Below are 17,479 nucleotides of genomic sequence, written 5' to 3'. Positions count from 1 at the left end.
ATTAATAATAATATTAATAATATTAATTAATTAAATTTGTAAATACTTTTTTAAAGAAAATAGAGTTCCTGAATTTAATTGCATAACATGTAAGTCGTGCATATTTTTCAATGAAAGTGCCTCTCTTTTGCAAACACACCACGGTGTCTTAATTGTTTCCTTCGCCACTTAACATTTGCAAGATTTCATATGTATATGAAGTGCTGTTCTTGAAGTGTTTCATGGCAATGCAATTCCTGCACAGGTCTTCATCAGATACCTCAATCAAAATATCTAAATAACTAATTGTCTCATTAATTGAATAAAAGACAAATATAAATAAAACCAAGAAATTCGCCTGAGAAAGGCCTACCACATGAAACATTATATTGGGCTCCACTGTCACTCTCACTCAATTCATTGGTCCATGCTTCGTATATTCGTGACAAGAGGAGTGCAATTATTATACAATTTGCATGCGTGTTACACGCTTACACATGTTCATAGAACTGTAGAAGGAGAAATTTCCCTCTATAAATTGTCCCTCTCTAGTTGCACACTCAGTATCACTTCGATCCTAAACAAAATGGAGTCCAGTCATCTGCTACCCCTTTCAGCACTTTTTTGTGTAAGTTTATCTCTCTAAAATAGGGGGAACATAAAAATAAAATAGAAAGAAAGAAAATGTGAAGCCTTATCTAATTATTATGAGGTTAATATTTATTGCTTCCTTCGCTACTCAAACTATTATTATTTGTTCCCATTTGAAAATTTTGGCAGCTTGCAATTCTGGGAAGCCATGTGCATGCATCACTGCCTGCTGAAGATTACTGGCAAACACTCTGGCCTAACACTCCCATGCCTAAAGCTTTCAAGGACCTTCTCGTGCAGCCTGGTGAGTTACATGAATATTCTCAACTACTACTATACATCTCAGCTAGTTTTTCAACTCTAGAAAGTTTCCTCTTCTTTAATTAATGTTGTTTTAAGTACTTAATTTTATTATTAGGTAATTACCTACCTAAAAATATCTCATTAAAATTATTAAATAATTTAATATATTTAATTAAATTATTTAATATATATTTGTATATTAACTTTCATCTTAAAAACAGATATTTTTACATGAATAACCACATATATGTATGTTTCTAATATTTTTTAGCATGTTCGGTAATTTGTTTCAATAAAAATATTAAAATATGGTGAATTCTATCCGACCCATTTTAAAATCATATGTAAATTATTTTTTATGATGTGTCACATCTTAATTAAATATTTACTTTTAATTTGAGTTATTATCTTAATCATAATTAGATTATATTGTAATTAAATTTTTAAAATGTGTAAATGTATAATTTATTAAAAGATTAGAAGCTAATTTTTAAAATTTTCCAAATCACGTTAACAGTGGCTTTAATCCTAAATTTTTCTTTCTCGTTCACTCTCAATGTCACTCAACAACTCTTCCTCACCGGTCAGTCTCTCCTGAAATCTCAAACGGTCAAACTCCAGAGTCCAGAAGTCACGATCGCCGACTCACTACAACAAATAAGGGTTCTCGCAACGGTCAAAAACCGTTGTCGTAGATCGAAAAACCGTTCCCAAAACTTTAGGCAACTCCTCTAATTCGTCTCGCCAGTTCCGATGCGTCTCCAACACTGCCTCGTGCCTGCTCTGCGTTGTCGCGTCTTTTTGCTCCAGTGCGTCTCTCGTTGTCGCTGCTGTCACTCATGGCTAGAGTCTGCTTCCCCGTGCTTGGACACGTTGATTTTCTCTCTTCTATGCATTCTTGAAACTCCCTATCAGTTTTTTTAGTTATTTAATTGGCTTATAATTTGATTACATCAATAAGGCAGTGCTGCTTGCATTACCGTCGAATTTATCGACATATCAGCGAGTGGATAAAAACGCTGTATTCAACTAATTACATTTACCATCGGAAAAAATGACCCTAAATCCGACAGTAATTGTGGCGCCAATTATTTCACCTTTTTCTTGATTTGTTACCGGTAAATTTACCGTTGAAAAACTGAATCCGACGATACATTTTTTATTCGACATATTTATTACAAAATCCGTCGATAAAGCCACCGCTAACTTCTGATGTTAAATTCAACGCTATTCAACCTTTTTCTTGTAGTGACTCGTTATATACAGTGTGTAAAGTCAGTCAATTCATACATAATCTAAGATTGTCACATTGGATGTTGTTAAAAAAATTCTAAGATATCTTTAGGCACAAAAGAGTAGGGTTTAGTCTTCCATAAATGCCAAAATTTCAGACTTTATGGGTTCTCATATTCGGATATGATTTCGGATCTTGAGAATTGGAGATCTATGTCTGAGTTTTGTGTTTATCTTTGAGCTAATTTACTTTCTTGGTCTTATAAGAAGCAAACCACTATTAATAGATTCTCAACGAAAGCTGAATTTCGGAACTTAGTAGATGAAAGAGCCTAACAGCAGAAATAACACAAATATCCAACACAAGAACAATATGGAAGCACTCACAATACAATATGGCAGCAACTATAACAAGCAAATATAGCAAGTAAAGCAATAACAAGAACACACCGAGATTTTAACATGGAAAACTTCATCAATGTGAGAGGTAAAAACCACCGTCCATAACAATGAAATAACTCCACTATAATCAAATAAGGTACAAGAGAGTCTCAAACAAATCACAAAAACGTGCATATAACCAGCCAAAATATCAAATCACCAAAGCTTACAATTGAGAAGCAAGAAGATGAAATATATCCAAAAAATAGAGCTTCTGTCATAGCTAATTTCTCCCTCTTCAGATCTCTAATTAAAATCTTCACCATTAAGAATGACGAACAACATGTGAAGAATCTACAGTCCAAATTTCACATCAATCCAACGGTGAAAAAATGAGAAACTGCAGTTCAAAGATTACTGCTCTATGAAAAAAACGGAAAACCTAAGTTCTCTCTTTCAAAGTCAATTTCTCCCACTTCAAACCTCCAATCAACATTTTCACCGACCAAAATCAAGAAAAAAAATGAGAGGAATACACATTTCAAATTTCAAGCCGATCCAACGGTGAACTAATGCGAAAGTGCCACTTGAAATTTACTGCTTTGGATAAATTTTCTGTTTTCCCTCTTCTTTCTCTCTTTGGTGGCTACTCTCTTTCTTTCAGACCTCAAAAAATTGAATTACGGTTGTGACACTACGGTGCAAGAATACATTCCCAAAAAGTTGGGCTTGGGCCTCACAAAGAAGAGAAAAAACCCAACAAATCTCTCCCTTCTCGACTAGGTGGAGGCCCTCGCCATTTCGGTGATCAAACAACATGTTTCAAGCTTATCTCTTGACAATGCTTTTGTCATCATATCAGCACCATTGTCATCAGTGTGAACTTTTTCAAGTTCCAACAACTTGGAATCTAACACATCCCGTATCCAGTGATACCTAACATCAATATGTTTAGATCTTGAATGAAAAGTAGAATTCTTGGCAAGATGAATAGCACTTTGGCTATCACACAACAACACATAACGGTCTTGCTTGAAACCAAGTGCTACAAGAAACTTTTTCATCCACAACAACTCTTTACATGCTTTAGTTGCTGCAATAAACTTTGCCTCTGTGGTAGAAAGTGCAACACACTTCTGTAGCCTTGACTGCCATGAAATAGCTCCCCCTGCAAACTTGACCAAATAACCTGAAGTAGACTTTCGAGAATCAATATCTCTTGCCATGTCTGCATCAGTAAAGCCAACTAGCAAAGGTTTCTCACCACCAAAACTCAAACTCAAGTTAGTTGTACCTTTGAGATATCTCATAATCCATTTAACAGCATTCCAATGATCTTTACCTGGATTAGAGAGAAAACAACTCACAGTACCAACCGCATGAACAATGTCTGGTCTAGTACACACCATAGCATACATCAAGCTTCCAATAGTTGAGGCATAAGGAATTTCATTCGTTGCTTGTTTCTCCTCATCAGTGGTTGGACACTGCTTGGTGTTCAACTTAAAATGAGGAGCAAAAGAACTAACAACACATTTGGCATCATTCATGCCAAACCTTTAAACCACCTTCTTTATGTACTTCTCCTGTGACAAATAAAGCTTCTTGAAATCTCTAAAACGAGTAATAGTCATGCCTAAAATATGTTTGGCAGGACCCAAGTCCTTCATAGCAAAGAACTTGCTCAACTTCTTCAACTCATTAATCCTCAAAGCATTCTTACCCACAATCAAAATATCATCCACATAAAGCAAAAGAATGATAAAATCATCATCAAAAATTTTTTTGCACAAATACACAATTATCTGAAGTTGTCTTACGGTAACCATGCTCCAACATAACAGATTCAAACTTCTTGTACCACTGTCTTGGAGTTTGCTTCAACCCATGAAGACTCTTCTTAAGCTTGCACACAAAATCTTCCTTTTCTTTAACAACAAAGTCCTCCAGTTGCTCCATGTAGATCTCCTTGTCTAAATCACCATGAAAAAAAGTTGTCTTCATATCCATTTGCTCAATCTCCAAATCAAGAGACGCTGCTAATCCAAGCACAGCACGAATGGATGACATCCTTACAACAGGTGAAAAGATCTACTCATAATCAACACCTTTTCTCTGGCTAAAACCTCTAACAACCAATCTAGTCTTATACCGAGGCTTAGAATTGTGTTCTTCATTCTTGATTCTGAATACTCATTTGTTCTTCAAAACTCGCATACCCTTTGGTAGCTTCACCAACTCATAGGTATCATTCTCAAGCAAGGACTTCATTTCATCTTCCATAGCTTCAAGCCATTGAGCTTTGCTTTCATCTTCAACAGCCTCTTCGAAACATTTAGGTTCTCCCCCATCAGTCAACAAAACAAAATCATGTGGAGAATACCTTGACAAATGCTTCCTTTCTCTTGTAGACTTTTTGAGTGCATTTGCAGGAATTTCCAAAGTTGGTTGTTCATCTTGATCATCATCACCAACTTCATCAAGTATCGGATCAACTGTTCCATCTTCACCTGCACTTGTATCATGCTCATTATTTTGAGCTTCAACTCTACCATCTTCTACCATAGGCATAGAGGGAGTAATATCCAAGTCAGAAAAATTATCACTAGTCTGAACCATTGGCTTCTCCGCATTATCAACATCCTTCAATGTTTGGTCTTCAACAAAGACAACATCTCTACTCCGAATCACCTTCTTGCTAATAGGATCATAAAATCTGTAACCAAACTCATCTATGTCATAGCCAATAAAAATACATTGCCTAGTCTTTACATCAAGCTTAGATCTCTCAACTTTGGGAATATGAACAAAAGCTTTACATCCAAAGACTCTTAAATGATCATAAGAAATATCTTTACCTGACCATACCTTCTCTGGTACTTCAAATTGCAAAGGAACACATGGCGTCTAGTTCAAGACATGAACAACAGTGCTCAAAGCTTCACCCCAAAAGGATTTTGCCAATCCAGACTGTGACAATAAGCACCTTACTCTTTCAACCAGTGTTTTGTTCATCCTTTCAGCCAAGCCATTCAACTGAGGAGTCTTCGGAGGATTCTTCTGATATCTTATACCATGCTCTTTATAATAAGCATCAAATGGACCTATGTACTCACCGCCATTATCAGTACGAATGCATTTCAACTTCTTTCTAGTTTCTCTTTCAACAGAAGCTTGAAATTGCTTGAACACATTCAAAACTTAATCTAATTTGGTCTTCAAAGTGTAAACCCATAATTTTCTAGAATGGTCATCAATAAAGGTTACCAAATAGATAGACCTTCCAAGTGTTCTGGTCTTCATCGGTCCACATACATCAGAATGCACCAAGTCAAGTATCTTTGGCTTCCTTGAAGATGGATGGCTCTTAAAAGAAACTCTATTTTGTTTTCCAGTAAAACAATGGTTGCACTTTTGCAAAGCAATCTTACAACCAGATAAAAGATTCCTCTTGGATAACATATTCATGCCCTTCTCACTCATATGACATAATCTCTTATGCCATAAATCAGTTTCATCAACAAACTCAGCAGCATTAACAATATCTTTCACAATCTTTGCTTGAGTTAAATAAAGAGTAGAGTGTCGAGCACCTCTAGCAACAACCATGGAACCCTTGGTGAGCTTCCAACTATCACGAGAGAATGAGCTATCCAAGTCTTCATCACACAACTTACCAACAGAAAGTAAGTTTAACCGAATATCTGGAACATGCTTCACACGCTTCAAAGTCAATTTGGTACCGTTGGAAGTTTTTGAGCAAACTTGTCTAATACCGGCACATTTTGAAATACCTTGATGAGCCATTTTCACGTCACCAAAATCACCAGGAGTATAAGACGTAAACAAATTCCTCCTAGATGTAACATGAATAAAAGCACCACTATCAATCACCCAACTAGTGCTATTATCAACAAGGTTAATAGATTCAAACTCCTCAACAAGAAGAATATCATCATGACTTACATTAACCTTGTCTTCCTTGCTACCATCATCTTTATTTGTGCTCTTGTCTTTACTTGCCTTGGCTTTCTCCTTCTTTAGTTGCCAACAAAATTTCTTCACATGTCCCTTTTGACCACAATGATGACACTCAATATTTTTAAACTTTCCTCGAGACTTGCTTCTGCTTTGATCTCTACTTTTAAGACCTCGACTTTTGTTTCTCCCCGTAGACTCAGAAACAAGAACATCTAAATGTGTAGTCGATGTACCTTGTGAATTTCTTCTCATTTCTTCATTCAAAACACTGCTATTAGCAAGATCCATAGAGATTACACCATCAGGAGTAGAATTGGACAATGACTTTTTGAGAATTTCCCACAAGTCTGGTAAGGAGTCAAGAAGTAACAATTCTTGAACCTCTTCATCAAACTTGATACCCATAGAAGATAACTGATTCATAATTTCTTAGAAGTTATTCAAATGATCTGTCATTGATGTCTCATCTGTATATTTCAAAGCCAACAACTGCTTGGTCAAAAACATCTTGTTATTCCCAATTTTTTGAGCATAAAATTGTTCAAATTTAATCCAAACTTGTCTATGCAACAAAGTCCAATCATCATCATATTTATCATTAGGCTTCTCTGTCCCAAAAACTGGTTGATAAAAATTTTTTACATAAAGCAAATCTTCCATCTTTGACTTCTACAAATCATAATTAGGATCATTAAGAGTGATCATCCTACTAGTATCTAAGAAGCACTGATACGACACGCGATACGGACACGACACGACACGGATACGCCGACACGTTCTTTTTATAAAAAATTGGATACGACACGTTTAAGATACGTTGTGAATTAAAATTTAAATAATATATTAAATTAATAAAATATCATATTGTAAATATAAGAGTAAATATAATTGTATAAGAAAAGTCTTAAAATTATGTAATTATTAAAAAAAATAAAAAAATTTTAATCTCCTCTTGTCATCTCGCTAATAGAAAATGTATCAATTTCTTCTCCTCCAAGTCCATCATGAATCAATTATAAAGAAAAAATTGGTTAATCGGGCCATAAAATCACAAAATCAATTGAAGATTTGCAGTCCAATAGAAAGATCCGTCTCATGAACATCTGAATCGAGTCGGACTCGTTCGGATTCGTGACTGCTCCACCAAGATTCGGGTCGGACTCGTTCAGATTCGTGACCGCTCCACCAAAATTTTGCACCGCAAGAAGACACGCCATTGATACGCTCGTTTGAAGTATCCACCGAGTGTCGATGTCGGATTCGTGTCCGACACGGATACGCCAGCACCATGAAAGAATCCGTGCTTCATAGACTAGTATTAGTATTAGCTTCCATTGTTCACAAAATCACAAGCTTAGAAAAATACCAACAAGTTCTGATACCAGTATGAAAGAGCCTAGCAGCGGAAACAACACAAATATCAAACACAAGAACAATATGGAAGCATTCACAACATAATATGGCAGCAACTATAACAAGCAAATATAGCAAGTAAAGCAATAACAAGAACACACCAAGATTTTAATGTGAAAAACCCCTCAATGTGAGAGGTAAAAACCATGGGTGTCCAGACCAATGAAATAGCTTCACTATAATCAAATGAGGTACAAGAGAATATCAAACAAAGCAAAAAAAAACGTGCATATAACAAGCCAAAACATCAAATTACCAAAGCTTACAAATGAAAAGCAAGAAGATGAAATATACCCAAAAAATAGAGCTTCTGTCGAAACCAATTTCTCCCTCTAATTAAAATCGTCACCGTTCGGAATGAAGAACAAGATGTGAATAATTTACAGTCCAAATTTCACGTCGATCCAACAGTAAAAGAATGAGAAACTGTTGTTCAAACATTGCTGCTCTGTGTAAAAATGAAAAACCTAATTTCTCTCTTGTAAAGCCAATTTCTCCCACTTCAAACCTTTAATCAACATCTCCACTAACCAGAATGAAGATTAAGATAAGAGTGACACACAGTTCAAATTTCAAGCCAATCCAACGGTGAACTAATGACAAACTGCCATTTGAAATTTACTGTTTTGGATAAAAACGAAAATTCTGTTTTTTTCTCTTCTTTCTCTCTTTGGTGGCTACTCTCTTTCTCTCAAAAGATCTTAAAAAATTGAATTAGGGTTGTAACACTAGGGTGCAAAAATATACTTCCAAAAAATTAGACTTGAACCTCACAAAAAGAGAAAAAACCCAACAGTAGATTGTAAAGTTGAGATTGTGTGGTTCAATAACATGTTACTAGAATTGAAGGTGGCTTTGTCAACATCTCGTGTAATATTTTGACAACTTTAGCACAATTCTTTTAACTGTCAATCTGGTATTACATGATAAAACCAAGCATTTTCATATTACCATTCAATTCATTTAAGATAAAGTCAAACATAAGGCTCTATAAATTGTACATATACCTGAAAATGAGAAAATTGCTGACATATTGACAAAATTATTGTCAGCAGTTTCTTTTGAGCAGGGATGGATATACGTGTATGATTGTGGGAACTAGCGCTCCATTATAATTTAAATTATTTTTAGTAGTATACGATAATAATTTACTAAATTATTCAATTTGATTCCATAATAATTTTTTATTTAATTTTTTATATTTAATAGTCAATTTAAAAATTTCATATTAGATGTCTATTAAAAGGATTATTTATCAATTTAAATAAAATTTGTGTTTTTTTTTAGAAATAGACTCAAAAGAGTATTTTTTTTTTATATTTGCTTTAATTTTTTGCGTAACAACTGCATTAATTAAAAGAATTTTTTCAATTATAAATATCAGTAAAATTTGGCTTCTAATTATATGAGAAGTAAATTTTTAAATAATTATTTACTAATATATATAGAAAAAGATATATTTTGATTGTATTATTAAAAAAAATATTATTCAATTTTTTAAAAATATAAAATTTAAATAATAAAATTTTTAATTATATATTATTATTTAAATTACTATTTTAGTATTTTAATTTTTAATTAGATATTTTGAAGATTAATCATATTTTACAATAAGAAAATATAATTATAATAATAATCATCTTATATGTACATAATAAAAAATAACCACATGTATAAAATACATATTAAAATATAAAAAATATATTAAAAATGAGTTATATATATATATAAATAATGATTCATAGATAATTTGAAAACTAATTTTATATACGCATAATATTTTATTATAAAAATTATTATTATATTATATATATTTTATTTTTATTGTCAAAATTTTTTAAATCTGTCACTACTTTTAAGAGAAAAAGGTACAAATTGAGAGTTGTTCCAAGACTAAATTTCAGTTTTGAAGGAGGATATTGAGTATATAGATGAGACTGTTAAGACTGGTTATTAACAATAGTTAGTTAAAATTCTATTATGCAAGTTATTTGTGGAAAGGTGGTTATAGACTTGCTTCGGTCAATGTATATATTAGCAGATTTGTGTGTTGAAAAGGCACTGCATAAATTTCATTCTCATTCATAAGTGAAATTGTTCTCTTCTCATTCTATTTCTTCTATGCTACTGCTCAAGATTCATTGAGCTTTCTTGATCAATCTTGGTTTCGTATGATAACTGCAAAAAAAAATATCATGATGTGAGTGATTAAGGAATTTTAGAATAAAATACTACAAGGTATTCTAATTGGGTTCAGATCGCATTTTGATAATATGATATTCAATCAAACTGATTCGATTTAATAAGAATGGATTTGATAGCTTACACCATTCTTTCTATAAGGATAAAAAATGTGTTCAAAAACAAAATAGTGTTGTGTCTTTTAATTTTAATTTTAATGAACAAATTCATCTAAATGTAAAAATTGGTAAAATAAAAAAATTCAATCCTTAAACTATTATATTGAACCAATTTGATTGAACTTAATTATTAAATAAGTTGGCCATGTAACTCGCCATATTCTAAATATAGTTTTTTAAAAACAAAAAACTCTTTGAAAAAACTTTTTTTTTGTTTCTCATGATAACTCTTAACTCATCAGGTCAAGATTAATTTATCGCATATTTAAGTTTTATTTATGGGTCTTTTTCTAGCCAATAAATTACTACAAACACAAGATATAATTCAAATTTTCAACACTTATTTAACCAAACGAGTAAGTTGACTCATTCAAAGTTAATTGCTCTTTTAAAAAAGTTGTGTGTCATTTTAATCATTAATTTTTTTATTATTATTATGAACACTTCTCTCTCTTTTCTTTAAAGTTATATTTATATTTAAAATTATATAGATATTTTTATTTCCAAATTTATTTAAAGTTATTTGTTTCCTACAAATTTGATATGGTAAATCATAAAAGTATTTTTGGATAATTTTTTATAGTGTTAAAATAAAATGTAATTATTTTTACTAACATATCATTATATAATTAGATAAATATACAAATTTATTTTAGATTCACACTACTTCGAAATTAAATTCTTAAAATATGCAAAACTAATTTATTTTTGAGTCTATCATTATAAACTCTCAAAATGAAAGAAGCTAATTATGCAAACTATTCACACTTTATTTGATTGGTTTCAACTTTAAGGAAATTGGGATTGGATGAGAAGGGAAAGCACCCATGTTAAGCAACAAGCAACCACAAGCAATAAACTCAAAATACCAATTGGTGCCTTTTTGTTCGACCTTCATCATGATGGCGACAAAGAGAGTGAAGACTTTAATAAAACATTTCCGTTGTATTCCCACAACAAACATAGTGACCATCTCACAAGTAACGAACCTACGATACCCAATGGCGCATTTTTCTTTGAGCATGATCTTCTTCCCGGCAAAAAACTCATCCTAGGACGTATAAAGACCTCGGATGTGTTCACTTTCTTACCGGACACAATCGCAAAGGCCATTCCATTTTCTAGCAGCAGGCTCCCCGAGATCTTGAACCGCTTTAACATAGAAGCTGAGTCAACCGAAGCCGAATCAATGAAAAAAACACTTGCGCTTTGCGAGAGCCCTACTATGCACGGAGAAGAAAAATATTGTGCAACTTCTTTAGAGTCGCTACTCGATTTCGCGGTTTCACAACTTGGAAAAAACATAAGGCTACTTTCAACTGAATTCGAAAGGGAAACACAAGATCGGCAGTACACTGTGGCGGAAGGAGTGAAGAAAAATGGTGAAAAAGCAATGGTGTGCCACAAAATGAATTACCCATATGCTGTGTTTTATTGCCACAAAATAGATACAAGGTCTTATAGTGTTCCATTGATGGCAACTAATGATGGAACAAAAGTTAAAGCAATAGTAGTTTGTCACACCGATACTGCTCACTGGCCATCAAATCATGTTGCCTTCAAGATGCTTAATACTAAGCGTGGAACCACTCCCATTTGTCATTTTCTTCCCACTGATAATGTTATTTGGGTACCTCAATTCAGCGGCCTGAAAGATGACATGTAAGTAATGCCCTCCTTATGATGTTGAAAGTGTGTCTCCTTGCATATATAGCGAGTACTAAGTCTACTACGTTATTGTAATATATATGTATGTATGTTAGTTTGAATGTACCCCAACTATAATAATGTGTTCTAGAAGTTTGGCTACGTTGTGCTGCAAGAGTGCAAGGTGCTGTAAAAACTTCTAGAAGTTGTTAATGCATAATTATGTAATGAGGTATGCAGTAATGATGTTGCCTTTGATAAAATTTTTGCATAATTTTTTTGTTGAATTATATCCAACCCTTTTTGAATTAAAAGAATAGTTATTCTTTGTGGCATATTTTATTATTATTAAATAAAATTATATAAATTAGCTTATCATAGTTCACTTTAATTTTTAATCTAACCTAAATTTTATTAATCTAATCAACTAATCACGATATATTTTTTTTTGTAAATTATAAAAAATTATTTAAAAATTAATTTTGTAATTTTTTATTTTTTTAAATTATACATTTATTAATAAATTTCAATCACAAAATAAAAAATATCAAAAGACAAAAAGAATAAATAAAAAATATCAAAAGACAAAAAGAATAAATTAAAAAAATTCAAGAGGCACCAAAAATTTAAAATTCTCAAAATTTTCTCTCTATTGGTTTCTTAATTTAATATTTATTAATTGATACAATATATAATTAATAAATACTAAATAAAATAAATTCTGATTATTTTTTTTATCTTTTTTTAACATTACCGTTTTATGTAATCTATATTCTTACTTTTTGGAAGATTTCAAAATATACTATATAAAATAAAAATTCTTCTTTCTTGATGTTCAATTTTTATATTTTCAATAGGTCTTGTTGAAAAAGATATAATTGGATTTTTTTTATTTATTTTAAATCCCAGTATATCCTTGAACTATTCCTTTTAGTTTGATTCAAAGGACAATAAAAGAATAACCAATGTTCTTGCAAAAGAGGAGAGTACAGACTAAGTTGACTTATGCCAAATGGTTGAGTCCAAATGTATATCTTTCTCGAGTTATACAAGAAGACATAGTCTTCTAGAAGTTATTGGACAGTTGTAGTTGTTTTTCATTTTATTTTTTCGGTATTAGGGTTTTTTTCCCTTACATATGAACAACAAATTATGTTAAGATATGATGATGATATACTTTAATACAAATTTCATTGTTATCGAAAAATTGATAAAATTACTATAATATATAATCGAGGTTCTAAAAATTGAATTGATCATCGAATTGCTTAAGTTATTAGTTTATTGATTCATTAATTTAACTAATTTAAATGTAGTTCAATGAGAATAATCGTTTTACAATAAAATAATAAATAAATATAAATAAACACATTAAAATATAATTATAGTTTAATATAAAATTTAAAATATCATCTAAATTAAAAATATTATAAATAATAACATCAACCACAATGTTATAAATAATAAAAAAAAACCTAAACATAAAATGCCAACATAAACTTGTTGCAAATTTACTTTGCTGAAATTATCTTCACCTTTATTTTCTCCACTTAATCCAAAAAAATCAAATGATGCAATGCATAAAGACTTACCATCACCACTGCAACCACCACTTTAATGAAAATCAGCATTAATATCATCTAACAAAATAGACAATATATTATTAATAAGTTAAAAATTAAATCATTCTAATAAATAATCATAAAATAAACTATATATAATGCTCACGTAGCAAGTTTTTAACATTATTAGAAAGATCAAATTCTTTTTCAATAATCTTTTCCGTCACCAAAAAATCAACCAAATTGATACTTTCATAATCAATTATATCATATTACACCTTTTACTTTTTTCTTTCTTAATAAATTAAATACAATATATGAAAAATAACATAACATATTAAATACACAAAATCCAATGTTATGAAATGAAAGTACAAAATATGTATTACCTGGATTTATTAAGATGCAAACTATATATAACAGATACAATATCATTTAGTATACCATGCTCTAATCTATTTCTTCTTTTCTTATGAATCTGATAAAAAAAGACTCTAATTTCTTTCACATCTTGAGGAAGTAGATGCTTAGCTAAAAATACAAACAGTTATCTTTTGCAAATATGCAGCAAAACCATCGAACAACGTAACCTCCACCATTTATTTATAAGTTATAAATCCATAACCATACTGTTAGTTATTAAATTAAGAAAATGAAAATATATAACAAGTTACTATCAAATAAACATTATTACTAGGTTGAAGTTTAATTTTTGCAGCTCGAATAACTTCTAACCTATTGAAACTTTTCTTTTGATTTCTATATAAATGTATTTCTTCCTTTATTGCCTCAATTGAATCTAAATTGTTAATCTTGCAATATAATATAACAAGATTAAGTAAACTTCACATGACATCAGCCGCTTCTTTATAATTTTCATTAAAAAAGAAAGTAGGATTCAAGAAATAAGCCACTGCATGAAGTTTTTTTTTTTCAAATATTTAACCTATTTTGAGTTGATAATCTCTGTGTGACAATAATATGCAGTCTTATTCTACTTGAACATTTCTTTTATTGTATCTCCTGCCCTCGTTATACCTTCATAGACATATCCTAATGATGGTTTATCATCACATCTACAATCCTAAAAAATTTAAGCAACATGATCATAAGTTTGCATGCAGTAAAGCGATTGCTTGTCCCAAAATTTGTTGTTCAGAATACTTGCACTAACAGCTTACCATTAACACTCATTCCTAGTTTGTGACTAGTATTATGCATCCACAAACAATACTTGCAAATCCACTTTGTGCTCAAAAGATACTCTTTAATGTGATGAAAACAATGACAAAACGAGTTGCACCTTGGCCAACAACCTCCTTTCAACTAGGTCTTTGTCTAAGCTAGGATAGGAACACCATATAATTATACACATAGACCGTATTCTTTGAAGTATATGAAGCAAGGCAAGAAATATGCGCCATATTGCTTATATTTTTTAGAATAAGATTCAAGTAATGAGCAACACAAGGTGACCAGTGAATATTCTCAAATTTATTATTGATAAGCTTACTAGCTGCAACATAATTGGCCACATTGTCAGTCATTACATGCACAATATTATCAGATCCAATCCATTCAATCACCTTAAAAAATAAGTGACACAAGTTTAAAGCATTTTTTACCACATTTAAAGCATCTACAGATTTCACAAAACACAACCCTTTCGAATAATAAACCAAAAAGTTAATCAATGTCTGTTGCCTTTGATCTGTCTAACCATCAACCATGAGGGTGCAAGTAGTTTCTTTCCAAGAACACCTATAGCTATCAACAAATATTTGCACTACAAGAAAAAAGTATGTTGCCATGCTTTTCTCTTACTACGCTTTAAAAGCGTGGCCTAAAGAGGTCAATGGTCACGCTTTTATAAGAGTAGTGATTGAAAAGTGATTTGACCACATTTTAGATGTCACGCTTACCAAAGCGTGGCCATTGAGAGAAACAGGCATGTTTTAAAAGTGTGGCTAGTTTGTTTTGTTACAATCATATTTTCAAAGCATGTCCATTTCTTCTAATTATTTGGACACCCTAAAAAAGCATGACGAAAAAAACCTTTTCAATGAGAAATAAAACCCAGGCCTCCTCTTCATTCAACCTTAACACTCGCGGCACTACCTTTCACTAAGAAACACAAAGCTCATCGCGTTGGCACTTCCTCCAACCCTCTACCCAGTACTCATGCATACGCAGCACTGGTATGCGTACACGAAAATTGTGATTTTGAGGCATGCGTACGCTGCAGTTGGCACGCGACGCAAGCATTACTCTCTGTTTTTAACTTGTGCATATGCAGACGTAGCTCGCGTACGCAACTTTGGAATTTTTACACTCATGTATGCATGATACTCTATTTTGCAAAAATAATATTTTTGTGTTTTAAACCATTCATCCAGCCTTTTAAACCTCTCTAATGTTTAATTAAGACCCTCTTAGCTAGTGTTTGGGCTTTTGGGCAAGTGAGAGGGTATTGAATAAACAGAAATAAGTGTTTTAGATTATGAGTTTAGAGCCAGTGATTTAGGTGTTGGATGTCCGATAGATGAAATTAGTGAGAGTTGAATTGTGGAGTATTTCATGGATGATGAATTATGATGAGTTGAGAATTTGATGATTGGTGATGACTATAATGAGTTAAGATCATGAAAGTTAACGATGATTGTTGATAGATTGAGGTTGATGAACCTGTATAAAGATTATGATTTGTTATGACTGGTAAGTCACTATGCTCCTAGCAAGGATGGTGTTTTAATCTCGCTTGTCGAGGTAGCGGCATTTGCGTAGGGACTGTGGCAATCTCTCACCTACATTCAGATGTGAGGGCTGAGGTAGTATCCCGCTCGCACAACCTTTCTTGTCATAAGAGTAAACTGGGCACTATATCCCAGGATTGAGAGTGAGTCAAGCACTATATCCCAGGATTCAGAGTGAGCCGAGCACTATATCTCAGGGTTGAAAGTGAGCCGGGCACTATATCCTAGGGATGTGGCAGAAAGGTGACATCCGAAAGGATGTGTTGGGTTGGCAATTTTGAACCGACAAATGATATCACAAGCCAAATATAACATGCGTTAATCATATGCATTTTCTATATGCTTGCTTGCTTTGATTAATTGAGTTATACCTAAATGAATAATATGCCTAATTGCTAATCGAATTACCTGTTGTATATGTATATTTCTTGTGTTTTATTTGATTGCATTAGTTGTGTTTGTTTGATCTGAGGAGGTTAGGTAGGTGATGGCGATGGGATCGCATTGAGGGTAGGTTGGTGAAGGCTGTGGGATAGCTATGACTAGTATTAGTTAAAAATCTCCTAAGTCTAGATTATCCTGTTATGGTTTAATTATATATTTCTTTATGCTTGAATATTTGTATCAATGTGAAGTTCTAGGATTGCCTTTGGCTTCCCAGAACCTTATGTCTTATCTATTAGGCACTGTTATCATACTGAGAACCCCCGATTCTCATACATACCATATGTTGTTATTTTTCAAATGCAGGTCGCAACCCACCTCAGTGAGTTTGCAGATGGTGATAGAGCGGAGGATGACTCTGCTTTATTCTGTTTATTTTGTTATAGTATCTCTCACTTTTGATTATTGTACTTATTGCCTTAGAGGCTTAAACTTTGAGAGACATGATGTATCTATTTTAACTTCAAAATTTTGCTGTATTTCTATTTTGGCTAGCCAGCCTAAACTCCGCAGGCTTTTGACTAGTTCTCTTTTATATCTATAATCTCTTTTAATTACCTTTACGTTTTAGTTATCATATGTGAACGCTTCCGCTTTTGTATCTTTATTTTCAACGACTTTGAGCTTTTATTCCTTTAGCAGGCTAATATTCTTTGGACTATACATTATTTTATGGTGTTGGTGACGATGATAACGAAAGAGAAAAATAGCGAAGAAAAAGAAGAAGAACGTGCAGCAGGAGCGCGAAAAAGAACGTGCACGCATGAGTGTAAATGACTTGTTGGACTTGTTTTGTTAATTGATTTGTATGTAGAGATTTATTCTAATAAAA

The 17,479-nt window shown here is 32.2% G+C and overlaps 1 protein-coding gene across 1 annotated transcript; it reads left to right on the top strand.

The window, feature by feature from the left end:
• Positions 1-471: 471 nt before the first annotated feature.
• Positions 472-12,151, top strand: LOC112707302 (BURP domain-containing protein 6). The gene is made up of 3 exons (XM_025758983.3): positions 472-607; positions 760-874; positions 11,036-12,151. Exons 1-3 carry the CDS (start codon positions 566-568, stop codon positions 11,905-11,907), a joined length of 1,029 nt encoding a protein of 342 aa, XP_025614768.1. The 5' UTR covers positions 472-565; the 3' UTR covers positions 11,908-12,151.
• Positions 12,152-17,479: the final 5,328 nt, after the last annotated feature.

This window comes from Arachis hypogaea, chromosome 8 (assembly GCF_003086295.3).
Source record: "Arachis hypogaea cultivar Tifrunner chromosome 8, arahy.Tifrunner.gnm2.J5K5, whole genome shotgun sequence".
Taxonomy (NCBI): Eukaryota; Viridiplantae; Streptophyta; class Magnoliopsida; order Fabales; family Fabaceae; genus Arachis; species Arachis hypogaea.
The sequence above is the reverse complement of the archived record's forward strand: the minus strand, read 5'-3'. Positions and strand labels throughout refer to the sequence as shown.

Bases quoted from the DNA above. Each gene is read 5' to 3' on its own strand.
- LOC112707302 (XM_025758983.3), top strand. From the start codon at position 566: ATGGAGTCCAGTCATCTGCTACCCCTTTCAGCACTTTTTTGT. The intron at 608-759 runs GTAAGTTTATCT...AAATTTTGGCAG, and splicing joins CCCTTTCAGCACTTTTTTGT to CTTGCAATTCTGGGAAGCCA. The intron at 875-11,035 runs GTGAGTTACATG...TTCAACTTTAAG, and splicing joins GGACCTTCTCGTGCAGCCTG to GAAATTGGGATTGGATGAGA.